We start from the raw sequence: 21,523 nt of genomic DNA, 5'->3' as shown, positions 1-21,523 counted from the left end.
CATTGTGTATTTATTTTATTTTTTTGCAAAGTGAGATTCGCAAAAAACAAATCCAAACGTTTCTCAATCTGAAGTGTGTTTTTGATGTTTGACGAGTAATTAAAAAACAGAACAATGTAGCTGGGAGGTCTAGATTTTCTAAATATTTTAGTTATCTAAAGGTTTACTAGAAGAGAGAGAGAAAGAGAGGAAGAGAACCTGTTCAGACACAGCATTATGATATGGGCCATAATTGTTAAACTATGACACCTTGTCATAACAAAGAGTTGGGCTTAGACTTTATGGCTTCCGGCATCCCACATGTTTTTATAATCACGCCGTACCTCCTTATAGCGACAAAACCTGGAGAGAGAGATACAAAAGACTGACCGTTATCAGCTTTCATAAAGAATAGATTTCGGCTGCGTGGAGGTGAAGGAATGTGCGCTTCTTTTTTTCACGATCTCACCCTTTTTTAGCACTTTTATTAAGGCGATATTTAGAACAATTAACAAAATTGTTGGATGGATTTTGATGGTGTTGATATTTAACGTTTACTTATTGTTATTTAAAACTATGAATTTCGATTTAGCGTTTTAGCGCTTAAATATCCTTTGTTAAATGTTACCTAGAACAATTAACAGGAAGAAAATTCACGGCTGGACAGATATTGATCGACTTGGACAGAAGGAACGCTGATTGTCCGATTATTCCAGTTTATCACTCGTCACCTTTTCACTGGACCTGGGGAAGGGGATTTCAGTGTGAGGCGTTGGTCGGTGTGAGAGTGTTTTTCATTCCTACAGTGCTGAACGAAGGATCTAATGGACCTGTTTATCAGGACATCAGTCGACTAACATCCGTTTCTCATAGACACTTACACAATAGAGCTGAGCTCTGTGAGTCTATGTGTGTGCGGCGCTCGTATATGAAGTGACCTCTCTTACTTGGAGAGGAAAGTGTTGCGCTGTTTGCTTCAGTAATTACTGAAGTCAAGGTAACGATTATCTAGTGCACTCAAAGTCAAGTGCAAGTGCCTGTGTATCTTACTTCAAGTCTTGGAAAGATAAGCTCTGATGATAAATGTTTAAGGATTTGTCTTCTGTGATTCCGTATGGGTCAAAATTAAAGTTTGACTGTGTGTTTGTTGAAGGTAGACATAATTGACTCAATCTGTTATTATAGGCCACTGAAAGTTAATAAGTGTTCAACCTTCACTTACCAGTTAACCTGAAACTGCCAGACATCTTAACCCAGACACACTCACACGTTTACCTAGCTATTCAGTGAGGACACATTATAGAGATAATTATAAGTTAGTGAGTACAGAGTGATTAAAAAAAAAAAAAAAAACTTTATTTACCTTTTTAGTATATTTACTGTTGTATTATATTAAATTGTTTTAACATTATATTACATTGTATTATTTTCATATTTCTATATATGTATTTATATGCATATATTTCATTTCATTTTACTTTTAAGAACACTCAAGGGAGTCAGTATTATTTATTGTATTTTATTTTATTTCAGGACATACATTTTTATTTATTTATTTATTTATTTTACCTTTAGGAGCATCCACTGATTTATTTAGTTAATAGTATAGTTTAGTTTTAGTACATTGATAATAATTATAATGAATACAGATAAACCCAAACCACATCACCTAAATATAAAATGGAATGTTTTCATATTATTATTTGATTTAGGGATTTTTTTTTTTACTTTCAAGGTATTTATTTATTTATTTATTTATTTACCTTCCTTTTAATATATTTATGGTTTGTTGTATTATATTATGTTTTATTACATTATATTACATTTTATAATTTTCATATTTCTTTATATGTATTTGTATACATATTTCATTTCATTTCATTTCACTTTTGGAACCATCCAGTGAGTTTATTTTTATTTTATTTTATTTTATTTTATTTTAGAACACATATTTATTTGTTTGTTTGTTTCTTTGTTTGCTTGTTTGTTTATTTACCTTTACTTTTAATATATTTATGGTGTGTTGTATTATATTATGTTTTCTTTTATTATGTTACATTTTATTATTTTCGTATTTCTATATATGTATTTATATGCATATATTTCATTGCATTTTACTTTTGGAACCACCCAAAGAGTAAGTGAGTTATTTTTTTATTTATTTTATTTTATTTTATATTTTGTTTTAAAACACATTTGATTGTATTTTATTTTATTTTATTTTAGAACACATATTTATTTATTTATTTATTTATTTATTTAGCATCTATGGATTTATGTAGTTAATAGTTAGTTTTAGTATATTTTTGATAATTAAAATGAGTACAGACTAACCCAAACACCATAACCTAAATATAAAATTGCATGTTTTGATATAATTTTTTGATTTAAGGATTTTTAAAAAAAAAAACATCCTTCATTTTATTTTATTTTATTTTATTTTAGAACATGTCTATGTTAATTTTTTATTTTTATTTATTTTTTGTTTAACCTTTATTATTTTTTGGAACTCCGATATTTTATTTTTTCATTTCATTTTAGAACATGTCTATGTTTATTTTTTATTTAAATTTACATTTATTTAAATTTACATACATTTATTTATTTAGTAGTTCGTTTTATACATTTACTGTGTGTTTTTAATGTATTTTTTAATATTCCTTTACACTGATTGTACATATTAATAATTTTATGTTTCATTTTGCTTTTGCAAACATCCAGAGTGAATTTTTCAAATCTAGCTACTTCAGTAGTCATTTTTGTCTAGCTATAATAACATTGTCTTACTCATCCTGATATGTAACATTCTGTTGTGGTTACCTCTCAACAGTGCTCCTGATCATATGCATTCATCCTCAATACTGTGTGTGTGAGTTTGTGTGTGTAAGCATGTGCACGCAGCCAAACACACACTTCTGTGGCATCTGAAAAGACTTGCAGGTTGGCAGTCACCCTTGGCACTCAAGACCCAGAGCACGGCCCAGGATGGGTTGCCAGGAGTGTTGCCCAGTAAACTCCCCTGATCTCTGAGCTTGGCCGGCCCTGCTGTGTCCCCGGCCAACAAGTTGTATGAGTGTGTGTGCCCGTATCATTCACCCCACGGCCCCTCACACCGCGTTTGAACAGCTCTGCCTTTGTCTCGTACTCACAATATTATTGTGGCCCTTTGCTCCCTGTCTTTGTGCGTGAGTGTTCGCGATAAAAACACACACACACTCATAGAAAGCGGGTCGGTGGTGACATTGCAAGTACAAGATATCAGAGATCTGCAGGAAGGCACCAGAAGGGGTAGACGGGCCGCGAAAGTGTGTGAGAGAGACTCCGTTCTCATGTTGTCTTGAGGGTTCTGCTAGTTCCCTGTATTCTCCTGTTAAACAATAGAGCAGGACTCGGTCCCTCCGTGTCCCCAACGGCCTGCTGGGTCTTGTACACACACACATAATGACCGTGGCGTTTCCAAAGGGTCTCCACCTCACCGTTGCCTTTGTCATATTATCGGGAGTTCTTGTGCGTGTCTCTCCGATTGTGTGACATCTCTAATAAGAATGCTCAAATGTCACCACCAGACTGAACAGGAAGTGAGCTGTCTAATGCCTTCAAGGCTTGCCAAAAATAACACCATCCACATAACACGACTGTTTCTCCCACTACCTATTGTGTTCACGCAGGAAGTGTGTGTGTGTCAAACAGATAGGTCTCCATTCGGATTCTTTAACACCGTCTCTTTCAAACACACACATGCTCGAGCTCAGGTTCCCATCATTGTTTGTCCATCAAAATGGATTGTCATTTGAAATCTTTTCTGTTTTGTTTCACATGCTCGTAAAAATACAGATATTTCTGCCTTTTAGAAAGTCCTGCGGATTTTATTTTATTTTATTTTATTTTAGAACTCTGCTATTATTTTATTTTATTTTATTTTTGAACTATTATTTTATTGTATTTTATTTTATGTATTTTATTGTAGAACCTTGCTATTTTTTTTTTTTTTTATTTTAGAACCCTGCTATTTTATCTTAGAACTCTATTTTGTTTTATTTTATTTTATTTTATTTTAGAACCCTGCTGTTTTATTTTGTTTTTAATTTAATTTTATTTTAGAACCATGCTATTTTATTTTATTTTATATTAGAACCCTATTTTTTATTTTATTCTAGAACTGACACTAAAATCTGCTTTGTTAGTGGTTGGCTCAACTTGGCTCATGAATATTAACTAATAACAGTGGAGTATCAGTAATCTCTCCCATGTTAAACGTCTGTCTCTCTCTTCAGATCTTTTACCGTGTGGTCCGAGAGGTCCAGCCGGGTGAGGAACTCTTACTGTTCATGAAGGCTGAGGAGTTTTCATGTGAGACTATGGCTCCAGACATACATGGTGAGTTTGTACTCATTACTCATACTTGCACATTAACAAACACACAAACTGGCTTGCTTGCTAATTCACATATTTTGTTGACCTGCAGAGGAGCGCCAGTACCGTTGTGAGGACTGTGACCTGAACTTTGAGTCTGGTTCAGAGCTGTTGGACCATCAGAAGCACGCGTGCGGTACCCCGCCTTCCTCCGGCTTTAAGCTGTCTAAGCAGGGTCTGCCCAGCACCGCGGACGATCCTGATCTTGACCCGCTGCACCTACACACTCACCCCCTGAACTTACCCCGCTCCCCACAGGAGTGTAAGGAGTGTGAGCAAGTCTTTCCTGATGCCCAGAGGTTAGAAACTGCTATTTTATTTTATTTTATTTTATTTTATTTTAGAACCATGCTGTTTTATTTTATTTTAGAACACTGCTATTTCATTTGATTCGATTTATTGTTTTAATTAATTAATTTATTTATTTTTTAGAACCCTGATATTTGATTTGATTTGAGAACACATTTATTTTAGTTTAGTTTAATTAAAACCCTGCTATTTTATTTTATTTTACTTTAGGTTAGAACCCTGCTTTTTATTTTATTTTATTTATTTTTTTTTTTTTTTGTTTTGTTTTGTTTTTAGAACCCTGCTATTTTAGTTTAGTTTAGTTTAGTTTAGTTTGGTTTAGTTTCATTTAAAACCCTGCTATTTTATTTTATTTTCCTTTTTAAATCCCTGATTTTTTATTTTAGAACTCTACTTTTTTATTTTATTTTATTTTATTTTAGAACACTGCTATTTTTTTTTATTTTCCCAACTATTTTATTTTATTGTTTTGTTTTGTTTTGTTTTGTTTTGTTTTTTTGTTTTTTTTTGAATCCTGCTATTTTAGTTTATTTTATTTTAGAACCCCATTTTTTTATTTTATTTATTTATTTATTTATTTTCAGTTGATTTTATTTTAGAACCTTGCTATTTATTTTATTTTATTTTATGTATTTTATTCAAGATCCCTGCTATTTTATATAATTTTATTTTATGTATTTTATTTGAGAACACTGCTATTTTATTTTATTTTAGAACCATGTTATTTTATTTTATTTTATTTTATTTTATTTTAGAACCCCATTTTTTATGTTATTTTTTTTTCAATTGATTTTATTTTAGAACCCTGCTATTATTTTATTTTATTTTATATATTGTTCTACCAAAACACAAACAAATCTGATAATTCTGTATTTCTCTTTTTCTCTGTTTTTGTCTCAGTCTGGACACTCACTCTCTGTCTCACTCCGATGAGAGGGAGTACAAGTGTGATCAGTGTCCGAAGGCCTTTAACTGGAAATCAAACCTGATTCGCCACCAGATGTCACATGACAGTGGCAAGCATTATGAATGTGAAAACTGCTCAAAGGTAGAGTCCAGACATTAAAAAAGACGTGCAAAAACAAGCATCTCTTACTATAGCTCACCTTCTGTTACCTCAAACTTAACAATAATTCTAACATGGAAAATACTGTGATTAATCTATAGCAACTAACTGGACTATATTATCAACCATTCGAAAGCCACTCTAATATCTCACGCTGTCCATAGGCTGTGTATGTAAACTTTGTCCCTATATCTCTCTCTCTTTACCCAGCAGGTGTTCACAGACCCCAGTAACTTACAGAGGCACATCCGCTCTCAGCACGTGGGGGCGCGAGCTCACGCCTGCCCCGACTGCGGCAAGACCTTCGCAACCTCCTCGGGCCTTAAACAACACAAACACATCCACTCTTCCGTCAAGCCCTTCATATGTAAGTCACTCAGACCCTTCATATGTAAGTCTGCATGCTTTCTATTCTGAACACCACACCGCAAAGCTGGAGAGCTCCAGCGTCCTTTTGAAATTCCCGCCAAATTTTAAATATCTGATTTCGAATTTGCTCAACTGGTACCTTCAATGCACCATAACTCACTTAGAATAAAAAGCGTCTACCGAATGAATAATTTTAAAGAGATTCAACTTTTTAAAATCTGTTTTTGAGACTGGTGGAGCTCTCCAGCTGGCCTGGGTTATCCAGCACTAATGTTAATGTCAAATCTGTCTGCATTGCTTACCTTGCACCTTTTAAAGGCAACATGAAACAGCATTTGCAACCGATTTTGCTTCCAAAATGTGACACATTTAACAGAAAAACTGAATATTCAGGTAAAAAAAATACTTTTCTATTCACCTGAAAATTTTTAGATTTTGAAAAGTTATTTTAGAGATTAAGTGTGTGTATATATAACAGATATATAAGATTTTTAATGTTTTTTAAAGAAGTCTCTTCTTCGCCAAGCCTGCATTTATGTGATCCAAAGTACAGCAAAAACAGTAAAAATGTGAAATATTTTTCTATTTAAAATAACTGTTTTCTATTTGAATATATTTTAAAATGTAATTTATTTCTGTGATCAAAGCTACATTTTCAGCATCATTACTCCAGTCATCAATGTCACATGATCCTTCAGAAATCATTCTAATATGCTGATTTGCTGCTCAAGAAACATTTTATTATTATTATTATCAATATTTAAAACAGTTGAGTACATTTTTTCCAGGATTTTTTGATGAATAGAAAGATACAAAGATCAGCATTTATCTGAAATAATAAACTTTTTAAAACATACATTATACACTATACCATTCATAAGCTTGTAGTCAGCATAATATTTTTTTTGTTTGCTTTTTTGGGAGGAAAGAAATTATAGAAATTAATACTTTTATTTAGCAAGGATGTTTTAAATTAATAAAAAGATGATAAAGACATAATGTTGCAAAAGATTTTAATTTCAGATAAATGCTGTTATTCTGAACTTTCTATTAAATAAAAAAACATGAACAAAATTCTACTCAGTTTTCAACATAATAATAAATATTTTTGAGTTGCAAATCATATTAGAATGATTTCTGAAGGATCTTGTGACTGTAGTAATGATGCTAAAAATTTAGCTTTTGAACCACAGGGATAAATTACATTTTAAAATATATTTAAATAGAAAACAGTTATTTTAAATAGTAAAAATATTTCAACTTTTTACTGTTTTTGTTGTACTCTGGATCAAATAAATGCAGGCTTGGTGAGCAGAAGAAAATTCTTTCAAAAACATCACAAATTTTACTGTTCAAAAACTTTTGACTGGTATATATATATATATATATAATTTTGATTTCATGTTGTCTTTAACATGAGGTACTGAGGACCAATTTAACTAAAAAATTATATTGATAATATATATTTATTATTATTATCATTATTAATATTTAATTAACGTTAGCATTAATTCATATTCGTCTTTTATTTTATAGTAAAATGTGTTATTCCTTGTTTATTTGCTATAACCTAAAACTGCTTTTTTCACAGGCTGTTATGTTTGATGCACTGTATTTATTGACTATGCATGTGTGTGTTTGTGCAGTCTTTGTCTACGTATACACTCCATTTGTGCTGTGGTGTGTGATGGTTTACTTTCCAACAAGACTCTTTTGATTCTCGGTCAAATCTACAGTAAATGTTTCTAATTATATTATACAGTACATACCAACATAGTCATGTTCTTATAATCCCATCAGTCTTTCGGGACGCTCACTTTATCATACATTTCCTTACAATGCATGTCTCGATTTCAATGCATGACCTCTGACCCCTGACCTCATACGCGAATGACCTCGATTCTTAATCTCATCCTGCATAAAGAGCTCGCTTGCCCCTCATAACGATTTAAGCGTCTTAAATCGTACTGCGACCTCTGAACTTTGCACGATTGAACTTCATGCATTGACCCTCGAAGTGCTGATCCCACACAGCTCGCGTAGACGTTGCCCCCACCACCACCACCGCGTATCAGACAGTAACTAGCTTGCTAACTCTGGCCATTCCAGGAAAATCACTACCACATGCAGGCCGACTCATACAGAGACTAACACACAGCCATTTACAGCAATCAGCATTTGAACAAGCAGAGCTAACAACACTTAATGACCTCGCAACAACACACACACACCGAACTACACCACACACATGCACTTTGATGCATACACAGGCCAAGTGAGCCTTGAGTCTTATTTTTATAATTTGTTGACATTTCAATTCAACAATTTGCATTCCAGATTAGTCGCTTATGATGTTTCGTCTCAGTTAGGATGATCCCTTAGATGCAGTATACAGTGAGGTAGCTTAGTAGGTTTTGAAACTGAGCCATTAAACTCACTCATGTCTTTGTTTGCATGTATGTGTCCATATACTTCATTCTGGATTTGTTACTGAAACAAACAATATTGTTAATTATGCTAAACTAAAAGAGAAAATCTCTCTTTTATGCAAACACTCATACACATTTGTTTTACTACTGGCTGTTCAGCACTGAGGAATGTGTTTATAATATTTCCTTACGGTTTATTAAGACCTGACAAAACACAGCGCTCTGAAGTGCCCACAGATCTTCCCCTCACACACGCCCCAGATTTCACACCTGTTCATCCGAGTGTGTCCAGTTGTTCACAATTAGCGATATGTGTGTCTGTGTGTGTATGTCTGCTGTGCTTCCTGAATGTAAGATATGTGTGAACAGAAAAACCTACCATGTGAACTCTTAAAGTGATAGTTCACCAAAAAAAAAGAATATCTTATTTGTTTTCGTCATATACACTGCCGTTCAAAAGTATGGGATCAGTAAGATTTGTGGTGTTTTTTTTAAAGAAGTCTCTTATGCTCATCAAGGCTGCATTTATTTGAATCAAAAACACAGAAAAAATAGTAATATTGCAAAATGTTATTACAATATAAAAATAAAGGTTTCTATTTTAATATACTTTAAAATAGAATTTATTCCTGTGATGCAAACCTGAATTTTCATCAGCCATTACTCCAGTCTTAAGTGTCACATGATCCTTCAGAAATCATTCTAATATGCTGATTTATTATTAGAATTATTTATTTTGGAATCTGTGATAGTTTTTTCAAGAAAAGCATTTGTTTAAAGTATAAATCTTTTCTAACAAACATAAGTCTTTACAATCACTTTTTATCAGTTTAACACATCCTTGCGGAATAAAAGTATTCATTTCTTTCAAAAAAGAAAGAATAAACATTTACTGACCACACACTTTTGAACGGTAGTGTATATTGTAAAAAAAGGTATCAGAGGTTCCAAAAAATTATTAGGCAGCGCAACTGTTTCCAGCACTGATAATAAATCGGCACATCAGAATGATTTTTGAAAATTCTGCTTTGATCACAGGAATAAATTAGATTTGAATGTATATTAAAATAGAAAAGCTTTTATTTTACAGCATAATAATATTTTACAATTAGGGCTGTCAAACGATTAATTGAGTTTGCCTAATATATGTGTGTGTACTGTGTGTAATTATTATGTATATATAAATACAAACACATTCATGAGTAGTTTTAAGAAATATTACAAGTATATGTATTTATTATAATTTTTTATATTATTTATATTATATATAAATAAATTTTGTACATAAATAACATTTTTATATATAACTAATATATAATAATTACACACAGTACACACATATATCAGGCAAACTCAATATATTAATTGTCTGATTAATCGTTTAACAGCTCTACTCACAATATTACATTTTTCTGTATTCTTGATAAAATAAATGCAGTCTTGATGAGCACAAGAAACTTCATTAAAAATCGTACTGATCCCAAATTGAACAGCAGTGTAGGTTTGTAAACAACACAAGGATAAGTAATAATAACGGCATTATCACTCCTATTTATCCTATCTTAAAGTCATCCTTTTACCCTGCACTAATATTTACATCCCATCTCTTGATCAGTCTGTTTGAGTGACCGACTCCATAAACACATCCTGCGGTAGAACATCCTCTCATTCGGCACCTCACACCTCATGCAACCCGACAGGGATTAACAAACCCACCCCGCTAGACTCCCTAGCTTCCATAAATTTTGAAAACGTCACGTTTGCAATAGGATATGTGATTATGATGAGAAATGCGCGTGGTTAAAAGGCTCCATTTCACACTAGAGGTGTTGGATAGGTAACATATAGGGTGATTTGATCACTTTCAGAATGTGCGTTAGGGCTTTAACTGTATACACTGCTGAGAGGACGGAATGTGTGTGCAGAGACATGAATGGCAAGAGTTTAGGATTCATCATGAGTTTTGTTTAATGTGTGTAATGATGTGAAATGTGTATGTGTGTGTGTGTGTATGATAGACAGAGACGTCGCTTGGTCCATGGGAACGGACCTGCGGGAGAGGATTCATTCAACTCTGTTTCCTTCTCACGCTTAAAATAGAGCCATTGTAATGTCCTTGTCTCTGTGTGTGTGTGTATGTGTGTGTGTGCACCTGCGTTTGACAGTGCATTCTTTTAGCTGCCATCCTTGCATTTTGTTTGTTTTGTGAATGAATGTGTGTGGCATGCCTAAACTGACTGGTGTATGTCCATGTCTCACTGTCTCTAGGTGAGGTCTGCCACAAGTCTTACACGCAGTTCTCCAATCTGTGCCGCCACAAGCGAATGCACGCGGACTGTCGCACTCAGATCAAGTGCAAAGACTGCGGCCAGATGTTTAGCACCACGTCGTCCCTAAACAAGCACCGGCGCTTCTGCGAGGGTAAAAATCATTTTGCTGCTGCCGCCGGAGGGTTGTTTGCCCAAGGCATGGCCCTGCCTGGCACTCCCGGCCTGGACAAGTCCGCACTGGCTGGAATGAGCCACGGGAGTCCTGGTTTAGCAGACTATTTCGGGACAAACCGGCACCACGGTGGGCTGACATTCCCAGCAGCACCTCCGGCATTCCCGTTCAGTTTTCCAGGGCTTTTCCCATCAGGACTTTACCACCGCCCACCTCTAATCCCATCCACATCACCCATTAACGGCCCACCAAGCGGTGAACTAAGAAAGAGTCCGCTGCTGTCCTCACCCATCTCTGGGTCGCATGAACTCTTGAAGAGCTTACGCAAGGATTCGTTCAACGGTGAAAGCGAGAGCATTGAGCGTCAGAGGGAAGGATCCGCCTCCAAACCAAGGCACGGTGGGAAGATGAGTGACCAGTCGGAGAGTAGCGACCTGGACGACGTCAGCACTCCGAGCGGGAGCGAGCTTGAAAGCACTTCAGGTTCAGAGTTGGACAGCGAGGCAGAAAGCGACCGGGAACGGGTGCGAGTGAACGGGAAAGGGCCGAAAAGGAAGTCCGGCGGGTTCAACGAAGCCCAAAGCCCGACTCTAGTCAGCTCTGGTAGTAGTAGCAACACCAATAATGGAAAAGACTTCCCAGTGCCGGGACTTGTCCCGCCATCTTTGGATGAGCAAACAGCAGTTTCCGGTGCCGTCAATGACTCGATCAAGGCAATAGCCTCCATTGCAGAGAAATACTTTGGTTCTACTGGACTTGCAGGCCTGCAAGATAAAAAAGTTGGGGCATTGCCATACCCTTCCATGTTCCCGCTATCTTTCTTTCCCGCCTTCTCTCCATCAGTCTATCCTTTCCCAGAAAGGGAGCAACTTAGACCTCCAGGCCAGAAAGGGGAGCCAGAAAGCCCTCCAGTTGAGGGTAAAAAAATTCAGGGCCGAAATGTTGAATCTCCTTTTGACCTCACCACCAAGCGGAAGGAAGAACGTCTTGCCGCCACCTGCGCTTCTTTGAAACCAGAAGCCTCACAATCAGCCAACCAGGATCAACCGTTGGACCTGAGTCTTGGTGGACGAAGTCGAGGAAAGAGTGTAAAAGGAGAGGAGTTAAAGAAGAACCCCATCTTTGGCGAGGAGAGGGTAGAACCAGAGCCACCCAAGGCCGACCCGTCCCTTCAACACGCAAGGCCTACGCCTTTCTTCATGGATCCCATTTACAGGTACTGTCAATCACAAGTCCTTCCTAGTATTTTAGCGTAATGGAATTGACTTAGTTTGGTTGAACTCACCATGAGAACTGATAGAAGTTTAACATCAGCAGGGTTGAGAAAAGAAAGATGAACGATCCTTTCGAGGTCCTCAAGGACAAGTATATGAGGCCGGCTCCTGGATTCCTCTTCCACCCACAGGTAAGATTTGTCGGTTTATTTTCCCACTGCTAACTCCATTTTATTTTATCACCTCATCCCCACAGTCCTGCACAAATCATTAGTTGCCTCTTTCTAATGCAAGCTGTTCCAGACTCAAATGGCACCAGTTTGAAAGATTTCTCATCAGTTACATCAACACAGTTTTGTAGTTCCCACCAGTGGTAGAGAAAGGTGGTGTTTGGAACTGTCAAACATTATTTTTGCAATAAACTAATTTTGCCACTAATAGTGCGGAAACTGCTTACAGCTGCTTTAAAATAAGTTCAGCACATTAAACAAATTCAAAGCAGTTTTAAATGCTGACATAACATCACTTGTCCCATTGAATGCAATTTCTACTATTGACAAAATAACTCCTCATGACGCTAGTGTTGACGTAATAGCTCCAGTATGTTGGCAGTAGCTTTACGGAGCCCCAGTGTTTTAGCATTAGCATAGCTACTCCCTATGTTCCTCCATGTGGTTCTTTTACCGAGTGATCAGGTCCAGATGTGAGATTCAGACAGGGTGGGAGTTTTGTGACATGTCTCTGTGTGGGTGTCTTTGATTATGATGTCACAATATGATACCCAGTTAAACTGACCCATATTCCTGGAAGGAGACTATGTATAAATGTGTGTGTGTGTATTTATAGTAAATCTGTGTGATTTATGTGATTCGTGCATCTGGAATGAGTGGTTTTGTCAGAGTGTAAGTGTGTGGTTTTGTGTGTCTCATTAGTGTGTATTAAGTAACCTGTCTGCTTTATGTCATTGTGTGTTCGCTATCAGAACATAATACATAGTTCTCATATAAACCCACACACACATTATGTCTGGTACACATATAGACCCTAAAACACAGTCATAGAGGCTCACTGGTGTAGTGTTTTATTGGCTGTTTCAGGACAGTGTTTTATGGGCTGTTTCATTGGCCTGATTTATTCCCTGTGTATGCTTTGTGTCTGCGCAAGATAATATCCACATGTCCCTGACACACTGCCTAACGAGGTGACCTATCAGCATCCACTTTGCTGCACTATGCTCACTGGACTCTCTAATCAGCACCAGGGATGCTATTGACAACACACATGTATTATGGGAAATGCAGTTCTAAACTGTATTGGTGCGGTGCTAAGTAGTAGAGACCCTAATAGCACATGTACATCATGGAGATGTCTATTTGACGGACGTCTTTTTTAGAGAGTTTGCAGTATGTCTATAGAACGTCTCCTATCAGATGTCAAATAGACATCTATTAGATGTCTTTAAGATGTTTGTGGTTTAGAATGTATGTAAAACTTAAACTTAAAGACTTCTGTCAGATGTTTTACATAGCAGATGCTTTCCAGATCAAGTGATCTTTAACAGACATCTTGCAGACCGTACGTGTTCTATTTTGGGAACAATTCGTACATTGGGAGATCAAATGGATTATTGGGGGGGAAAAATAAAGTTAATTTAATTTAGTTATATTTATTTCATTTAAAAAAAAAAAAATCTGTATAACAATTGATAAATAAATAATAAATAATCATTAAAAAATTCTATAATGTTTTTTTTTCTCCCAGTACCCCTGAAAAATATTAGCTCAAAGAATTAGATAACTACTGCATAAAATTAAAAAAAAATAATAATACTGAAAATAAAATAATACAAAATAAAATGAGATAAATAAAAATATATAATACAAAATATAAATAAATTCAGTCAATCAGTGTGGGATGTTAACCTTTACTAAACATCACATTGCATAATCACACACAATCAGTCTGATTCTTGATTTTGATTTGCTGTTTCCCTTCTGTCCCGCCCCCAGTTTCGCATGCCTGATCAGAGAACATGGGTAAGTTACTTCAAACCGAGTCATTCATGTGCTTTCACCACACAAACACACGCTTAATAATTTCATGCAACTCATACATACACCTAACTTTGCAATACACATGTACCCACAATGCAGTTCACCACTAGCATGACATGCTAGATGTAATGCATGGCTCAAACAAACAAATGCATGGACCAAATTGCACCAAAAACTGGTCCAGAGTCATTTTCTATTCAGGGAATATTTATGTTTAGTCAGTAAACCATCTGATCTATTCAGTGCATGTCAACTGATTGATTATTTTTTTGCATTTTAGTACCGTAAAACAGCGCATTTGATTTTTTAAATAATATATAAACACACAACTAGCTTTCAGAGTAAACTCTGCAGTTGAACACTGAAGGAATGTCTTTTGACTGGGCTGGTGTGAATGAATCTGCTGTGTTCATGTGTCATTTGGTGCACGCATGTCTCCACTCTTGTATGCCAGTGTGTGTGTTAACCAGACAGAACAGTTGTTATTTCTGATGGCTACCCCTGATAATGCCGCAAATGTGAGTGAATGTGATTATTTACACAGAGAGAGTAACAGACCACGGCTCTGATTTGGGGTGGCGACACTCCCGTACGGCATCGCATCACTGGAGGGGTAACAGTCTCTCTGGGACCCTCTCTGAGTGTGTGTGTGTGTGATAGCACAACGGGGTTTTCCAAACCCAAGACATCTGGTACCCTGATAAGATCAACAATTGAAAAAGCTCTTGCTAATGAAGGCCCTCTCAGACACACACTACTGAGAATGGGCAACTCAACAGCTGCCCTACCACAGAGACGGTGAAGGCTACTTAGCGATCCAGGAAGTCCAATCGTTGCCGATCGCAGATTTCTTTGGACTTAGTTGTTACAGCAATCATAGAGATACCAATCTATGGTAATATGTTTAGACTTCAAGTACCAATCAAAATGGCTATAAAATATGCATGCATGTGTGTATTTTTGACCTAGACATACTTTGTGGACAAAACCTCTGGCCCGGAGGGATGTTTTATTGTGCTTTTATAGCTCGGAAGACTTAATGAGTTATGTTTCATGTAACTTCGTTTCTCAGATGTTTCTCCTAAAATTCCTTGGGAGAAATGGAAATAGACAAATGAGTCATGCAGTAAGGTCATAGAGCTATAAAAGTAATTTTGATAGCATCGTACAAATCATTTGGTCTTCGTTAAAACTGACTTTTAATTGCGCACTTTGACGACGGCTTGAGAGATATTGAAGTCACATGAAATTACTGAGGTATTTTTCTCTGGAGAAAATTCATAGAAGCAGGAAACGTGAGCAAAAGTCTCCATTTGGTCTGCAGATGAAACAGTGGATATATTGAAGAGATGGCAGCAAATGTTCAAACGATTTAAATCTGTCAAAGTCAAAAGTTTACATAAACCAGAATCTGTGAAATTTTAATTATTTGACCAAAATAAGAGGGATCATACAAAATGCATGTTAATTTTTTATTTAGTACTGACCTGAATAAGATATTTACATATGGTCCACAAGATAAAATGATAGCTGAATTTATAAAAATTACCCTGTTCAAAGGTTTAAATATACTTAATTCTTAATACTGTGTTGTTACCTAAAATGATCCACAGCTGTTTTTTTGTTTAGTGATAGCTGTTCATGAGTCCCTTGTTTGTCTTGAACACTTAAACTGCTTGCTGTTCTTCAGAGAAATCTTTCAGGTCCCACAAATTCTTTGGTTTTTCAGCATTTTTGTGTATTTGAACCCTTTCCAACAATGACTTGAGGTCCATCTTTTCGCACTGAGGAGCTGAGGCACTATTTAGGCAAAATAAGAAAAATGTACACATCTTCAAAAGTTTTCACCCCCTGGCTCTTAATGCATTGTGTTTCCTTCTGAAGCATGAGTGAGTGTTTAAACCTTCTGTAATAATTACATATGAGTCCCTCAGTTGTCCTCAGTGCGAAAAAAAATGGACCTCAAATCATATATGATGATTTTTCTGAAGAACAGCTGGCAGTTTAACTCTTCTGGACTAACATGGGACTGTCACTAAACAAAAAAACAGCTGTGGGTCATTCAGGTAACAACACAGTATTAAGAATCAAGTGTATGTAAACTTTTGAACAGAGTCATTTTTATAAATGAAACTATTAATAAATAAAAAATAACATGGATTTTGTATGATCCCTCTTATTTTGGTAAAATAATTAACATTTTGCAGATTCTGCAAGGTGTGTGTAAACTTTTGACTTCTTTCTTTATCTATAATTACTTTATGAAAGAATGCATATGACTGTGTATATAGAAGGAGTATTTTGTGTGCTCATTTAGATAATGAGATAACTAGATAAGCACGTTTTCTCAAGGCTTATGAGTGTTGTGGTTTAGTCGCAGGGCTGATAAGTAAAAAATGAGGTGGGCATGTTAGCGTGTTAAGCTAGCATTAGTAGAGACAGCATATCATCATCCAGATATATGACAGTAGTTCATTAGAAACACTTCTATCTCTCTGTCCATCTCTCCCTCCTTCTCTCAGTGATTTATGGAGAGCAGGAGAGCGAGTTGGGGTATCCCTAATCAAACAGGTCTGACACTTCACATCCTCCCAGAGGATGTGAGCCTGACGTTCCAACAGAGAACTTTAACTCCCAGCTGTCATTCCTCTTCAAATGTCTAAATTATCTCGTGTCGATCTTTCTCTCTCTCAGCCGGTGCCCCTTTCTTTGTCCTCTCCTTTCACATAATACTTAGAAATTTAAAGAAGTATCCCCTTTCGGTCATTCTTAGATTTTTATTCACTGCAAAATATCTCATATGTTCAAAGATCTCAATGTGAACTCTCATCATTCTCATCAAAGATTACCTAAGCCATCCACATTCAGTTTACTTAAATGTCAACAAGCATTTGTGTATATTTTGTTCTTTCATACATAACAGTACAGATTACTTTGTCTAAAAGGAACTTGCTGAGAAATGAGTTTATTTTGAGATCTTTGGATTGGGATACAGAAAGTCTACAGAAACGTCTTTCTTTCTTAGAACTTCTCTGATTTTTTTTGCAGAAGGAAACTGTGTGTAATGTATGCAAGTCAATGTGTATGTGTCATGTATGTCGTTCACTATGAATCAGGACTGATTGTCACCAAAACCCGAAATAAGAAAAGGGGAAAATTCAATACACACATGAAATAATGCAAATCCGCTCTGCTTTCTGAAAGCTCTCACTGTTGATAGGACCGCTCGCCTACTGGGACCCCCCAGCCCTCCCTCCCCCAGCTCCGTCCCCTCCCTCTCCTTCCTATGATATCATTATTACTGCTGTCTCAGCCTTGATCAGTAATGTCAACATCTTTCATATTGACGAATGTGCTGTCTGCTCATATTGTGCACTGAATGCTTTATGGCCAACATAGGACATGAATCACTCCTGCTCTTCAGCACGCCTCACACACACACTCGGGCCTTATGTTGTTCTCATTCTCTGGCTGACACACACATGTATCTCCATCCCCTTTGAGAGTGTGTCCATTTCTGATGAAAGCAACTGTTAGGCTTAATTAGCAAATTGGCAGCGGTTCTTATCCGCATGAATCTCTCTGTGTGTGTGCACATGTGTGGTCCATCTTATAACGTGCATTGTTAGCTGAGTTTGTGCGCCAAAATTGGACATTACAGACCGGCGAAAGCATTTCACACTGTTATCCGAGAGTGAAAGTTCACGGTCGGCGTTTTGCCCCGCACATCTGTGGTACAATGCAACTCCACGTCAATAAATGCGAGTAACACAGTGGGGATGTGTGTCCTTAAAGACCTCACAGTGAGGTAATAAAACTTTTCTCTATCTCTCGCAGATGTCGGCGATTGAAAACATGGCCGAAAAGCTGGAATCCTTCGGCTCTTTGAAGCCAGACGGCGGTGACATCATGCGTTCTGTTCCCTCCATGTTCGACTTCCGGGCTCCGCCCACCACCCTTCCTGAGACACTGTTACGCAAAGGCAAAGAGCGCTACACCTGCAGGTAAAAATGCCGATTAACACCCAGTTCCTTCTAGCACATTATGACTGTATCTTACTAAAAACACTTAAATTACATATAATACCATGAGCAAACAAACTAAACAAATTATAAATTAAACTAACAAATTTTTAAAAAATGTTCATATATACACTACCAGTCAAAAGTTTTTGAACAGTAAGATTTTTAATGTTTTTTAGTCTTTTCTGCTCACCAAGCCTGTATTTATTTGATCCAAAGTACAGCAAAAAACAGTAAAATTTTGAAATATTTTTACTGTTTAAAAGAACTGTTTTCTATATGAATATATTTTAAAATATAATTTTTCTCTATGATTTCAAAGATTAATTTTTAGCATCATTACTCCAGGCACATGATCCTTCAGAAATTCTATATTCTGATTTGCTGCTCAAAAAACATCTATTATTATTATTACTTTTTCAGGTTTCTTTGGTAAGTAGAAATTTCAGAAGAACAGCATTTATCTGAAATAGAAATCTTTTGTAACATTTTAAATGTCTTTATCATCACTTTTGATCAATTTAAAGCATCCTTGCTTAATAAAAGTATTCATTCTATAATTTCTTTCCCTCAAAAATTATACTCTCCAAGACTCCAAGCTTTTAAATGGTATAGTGTATAATGTTACAAAAGCTTTTTATTTCAGATAAAGGCTGATCTTTGAATCTTTCTATTCATCAAAAAATCCTGAACAAAATGTACTCAACTGTTTTAAATATTGATAATAATAATAATAAATGTTTCTTGAAAACATCAGCATATTAGAATGATTTCTGAAAGATCATGTGACACTAAAGACTGGAGTAATGACGCTGAAACTTTAGTTTTGATCACAGGAATACCTTAAATTAGATTTTAAACTATATTCAGATTGAAAGCAGTTATTTTAAATAGTAAAATATTTCACAATATTACTGCTTTTGCTGTATTATGAATCAAATAAATTAAGGCTTAGTAAGCAGAAGAGAATTCTTTAAAAAAAATTACAAATCTTACTGTTCAAAAACTTTTGACTGGTAGTGTATCTTGGCTAAAACAATCTTTGATAACACCATTATCGTGATACCAACTAAAAAAAATCTAATTTTATAAATATTACAGTTAATGGTAATAACGGTATATTGTGATACCCTTAATTAAGATGAGCTAAAGTATAATAAATAACATTTATAATAACTTTTGTTTGTTTTTTGTTGTTTCATTAATAAGATGTTTAAGTAAACATTTGTTTGATGTTTAATGAATGATGACAGCACTTAGTGTGGAATGCAGGGTGTTTTTGGGAAGTGTGTGTGCGTGTATTGCTGAGTATTGTTCCTGGAGATCTGTTTCCTTCCCCTATAGATACTGTGGCAAGATATTCCCACGCTCAGCCAACCTTACAAGACATCTACGGACACACACAGGAGAGCAGCCTTACAGGTGACACACTGTCCCACACACACACACACACACTAATATATACTGTATGATGTAATCAGTTATTCAGATACTCAGCAAACAGCATGTAGCACATCAGTTGAATTATATATTAATGCACAAACCATTACGCTATGATGAACTATATTGCAGAAGAATTGTTTAAAATGATGACTATTATTAACAAAAAAGTAGTTTGTACTGCTAACTGCTACCACAGTTTTATAAAGCCATGTCCATAATGTTTCCATAAATTAAATTGTACAAAGTATTTTCTTGAATGTTACCATGATAAAGCAGTTTAAACACATAATTAGGAAAAGACTAAGGTGACTTGACTTGATACATTGCCTTATGAATTGCAAAAGTAGGTATATTGGGTCTTTTTCTTTTTTTTGCAAGCAAGAAAGAGTTTACTTTTGAAGTTAATTGTTCTTATTTTTAACCCTAAAGGAAAGACTAATGACCTGTCATTGAAAACCTGCAAATATTAGGAAAATTACAACTGTGGTTTATAGGACAGGAAAAACGTAAAATATAATAAAAGTAAAATCTTAAAATATCATGACCCCCTAAAGCATGCAGTGAATTTGGTTGGGGGTAATTAAGAATGAATGGAGGAAAGTCACATCGCGATATGATTGGATATGACTGGTCATGTTCGACTGTGATTGGTTAATGCAATAAATCCCTCCTCTTGTAAATTTAAAGTAAAGGTCATTTCACAGTCCAAAATTTTCGTCTGAAGTTTTTGCATGTTAAAAAATCTATGTGACCTCAAGTTTACACACTGCCTCCGAAACTTTTGTCCGTCATAAAAAATTTGGATCAGGTTCGATTTTCTGCGTTTTTGCATCCGTAGCAAGCATTTTGATAGGAAAGGATGACAAATACACACACACACAAAAAAAAGCAATGACTCAATGACCTTAAATCTCTGTGCCTGTGACCAATATTTACTGATCCCAAAATTCTCAAAAAGAATAGCTGAACATAAGTTTACAAAATAAAATATATTGTTTAAATTGTTACCACCTTGAGTTATTGTTTTGGAATAAATGTAAAATGCTTAAAAACAGTAACTTGATGAAATTCATACATGGCTTTAATAAATAGAATAATAGAAAATATAATTTTCTTATTTGATATACACAGTTAGTGTCATTGTATGTGTTATTGTCAAGAGTAAGGTGAAGTCCACAAAAGAGGAGGACAGACAGACAGGGAGACTGAAGGAAGTGTGTATGAATAATGGAGGCGATGAGTGCCGTACAGCTGCAGGCCAGCAAAGGCAGCTGGGTAATTAGGCCTGTGTTTGGGGCTCAGACTCTTTCAGGGAGTTTTAAAATACTGCACAGAAACAGGCGTGCGCACACACTGCGTTTGTGGTCCGTCTGACCACAGGGGAGGTTTGTACAGGGCTGTGTTACTTTCCAGATAGCCTCAATCTCCTCATGCTGGCAGCGCTTTAAACGAGCCGGTGATCAGCCTTTAACTGCAATTTAATTTCTATTTTTTCTGTTGCGTTTGGAGGGGGGCGAGACGGAGAGAGAGAGGGAGAGATAACAGGTTCCTGGGAGACGCAGTTTAGCGCACAACTCTACGGTGGAGGGGAAGATACGATCACATAATCATACGGATAATTCTGCGTGAAGAGACTTGGCACACGCAGTCGATTTCAGAGCAGAGGGAGGATGTGGACGAGAGAGTTTGAGTGTTACTGAGTTGGCCAAAGATTAGAGACAAAGAGTTCATGACCACTCAATCATGTGTTTAGGACCCTGCCTGTGTGCGAGAGACGGATAAC

General features: G+C 36.0%; 1 protein-coding gene across 15 annotated transcripts in view; it reads left to right on the top strand.

Moving 5' to 3' along the window:
- mecom (MDS1 and EVI1 complex locus) overlaps nucleotides 1–21,523 on the top strand; it is a 205,672-nt gene that overhangs the window by 176,063 nt on the left and 8,086 nt on the right. For 3 of the 15 annotated variants that reach the window (XM_051129238.1, XM_051129235.1, XM_051129245.1), the window contains 9 exons: nucleotides 4,254–4,356; nucleotides 4,445–4,691; nucleotides 5,602–5,749; nucleotides 5,978–6,158; nucleotides 10,834–12,223; nucleotides 12,322–12,412; nucleotides 14,231–14,257; nucleotides 18,113–18,279; nucleotides 19,642–19,719. In XM_051129238.1, coding sequence (XP_050985195.1) covers nucleotides 4,254–4,356; nucleotides 4,445–4,691; nucleotides 5,602–5,749; nucleotides 5,978–6,158; nucleotides 10,834–12,223; nucleotides 12,322–12,412; nucleotides 14,231–14,257; nucleotides 18,113–18,279; nucleotides 19,642–19,719 — 2,432 coding nt within the window. The remainder of the gene's footprint in view (nucleotides 1–4,253; nucleotides 4,357–4,444; nucleotides 4,692–5,601; nucleotides 5,750–5,977; nucleotides 6,159–10,833; nucleotides 12,224–12,321; nucleotides 12,413–14,230; nucleotides 14,258–18,112; nucleotides 18,280–19,641; nucleotides 19,720–21,523) is intronic. The other 12 variants (XM_051129247.1, XM_051129242.1, XM_051129237.1 and 9 more) reach the window with 12 other exon arrangements.

Source organism: Labeo rohita, chromosome 15 (genome assembly GCF_022985175.1).
Source record: "Labeo rohita strain BAU-BD-2019 chromosome 15, IGBB_LRoh.1.0, whole genome shotgun sequence".
NCBI classification, from domain to species: Eukaryota; Metazoa; Chordata; class Actinopteri; order Cypriniformes; family Cyprinidae; genus Labeo; species Labeo rohita.
Note: the sequence above shows the minus strand (reverse complement) of the source record. Positions and strands in the feature narration are given on the sequence as shown.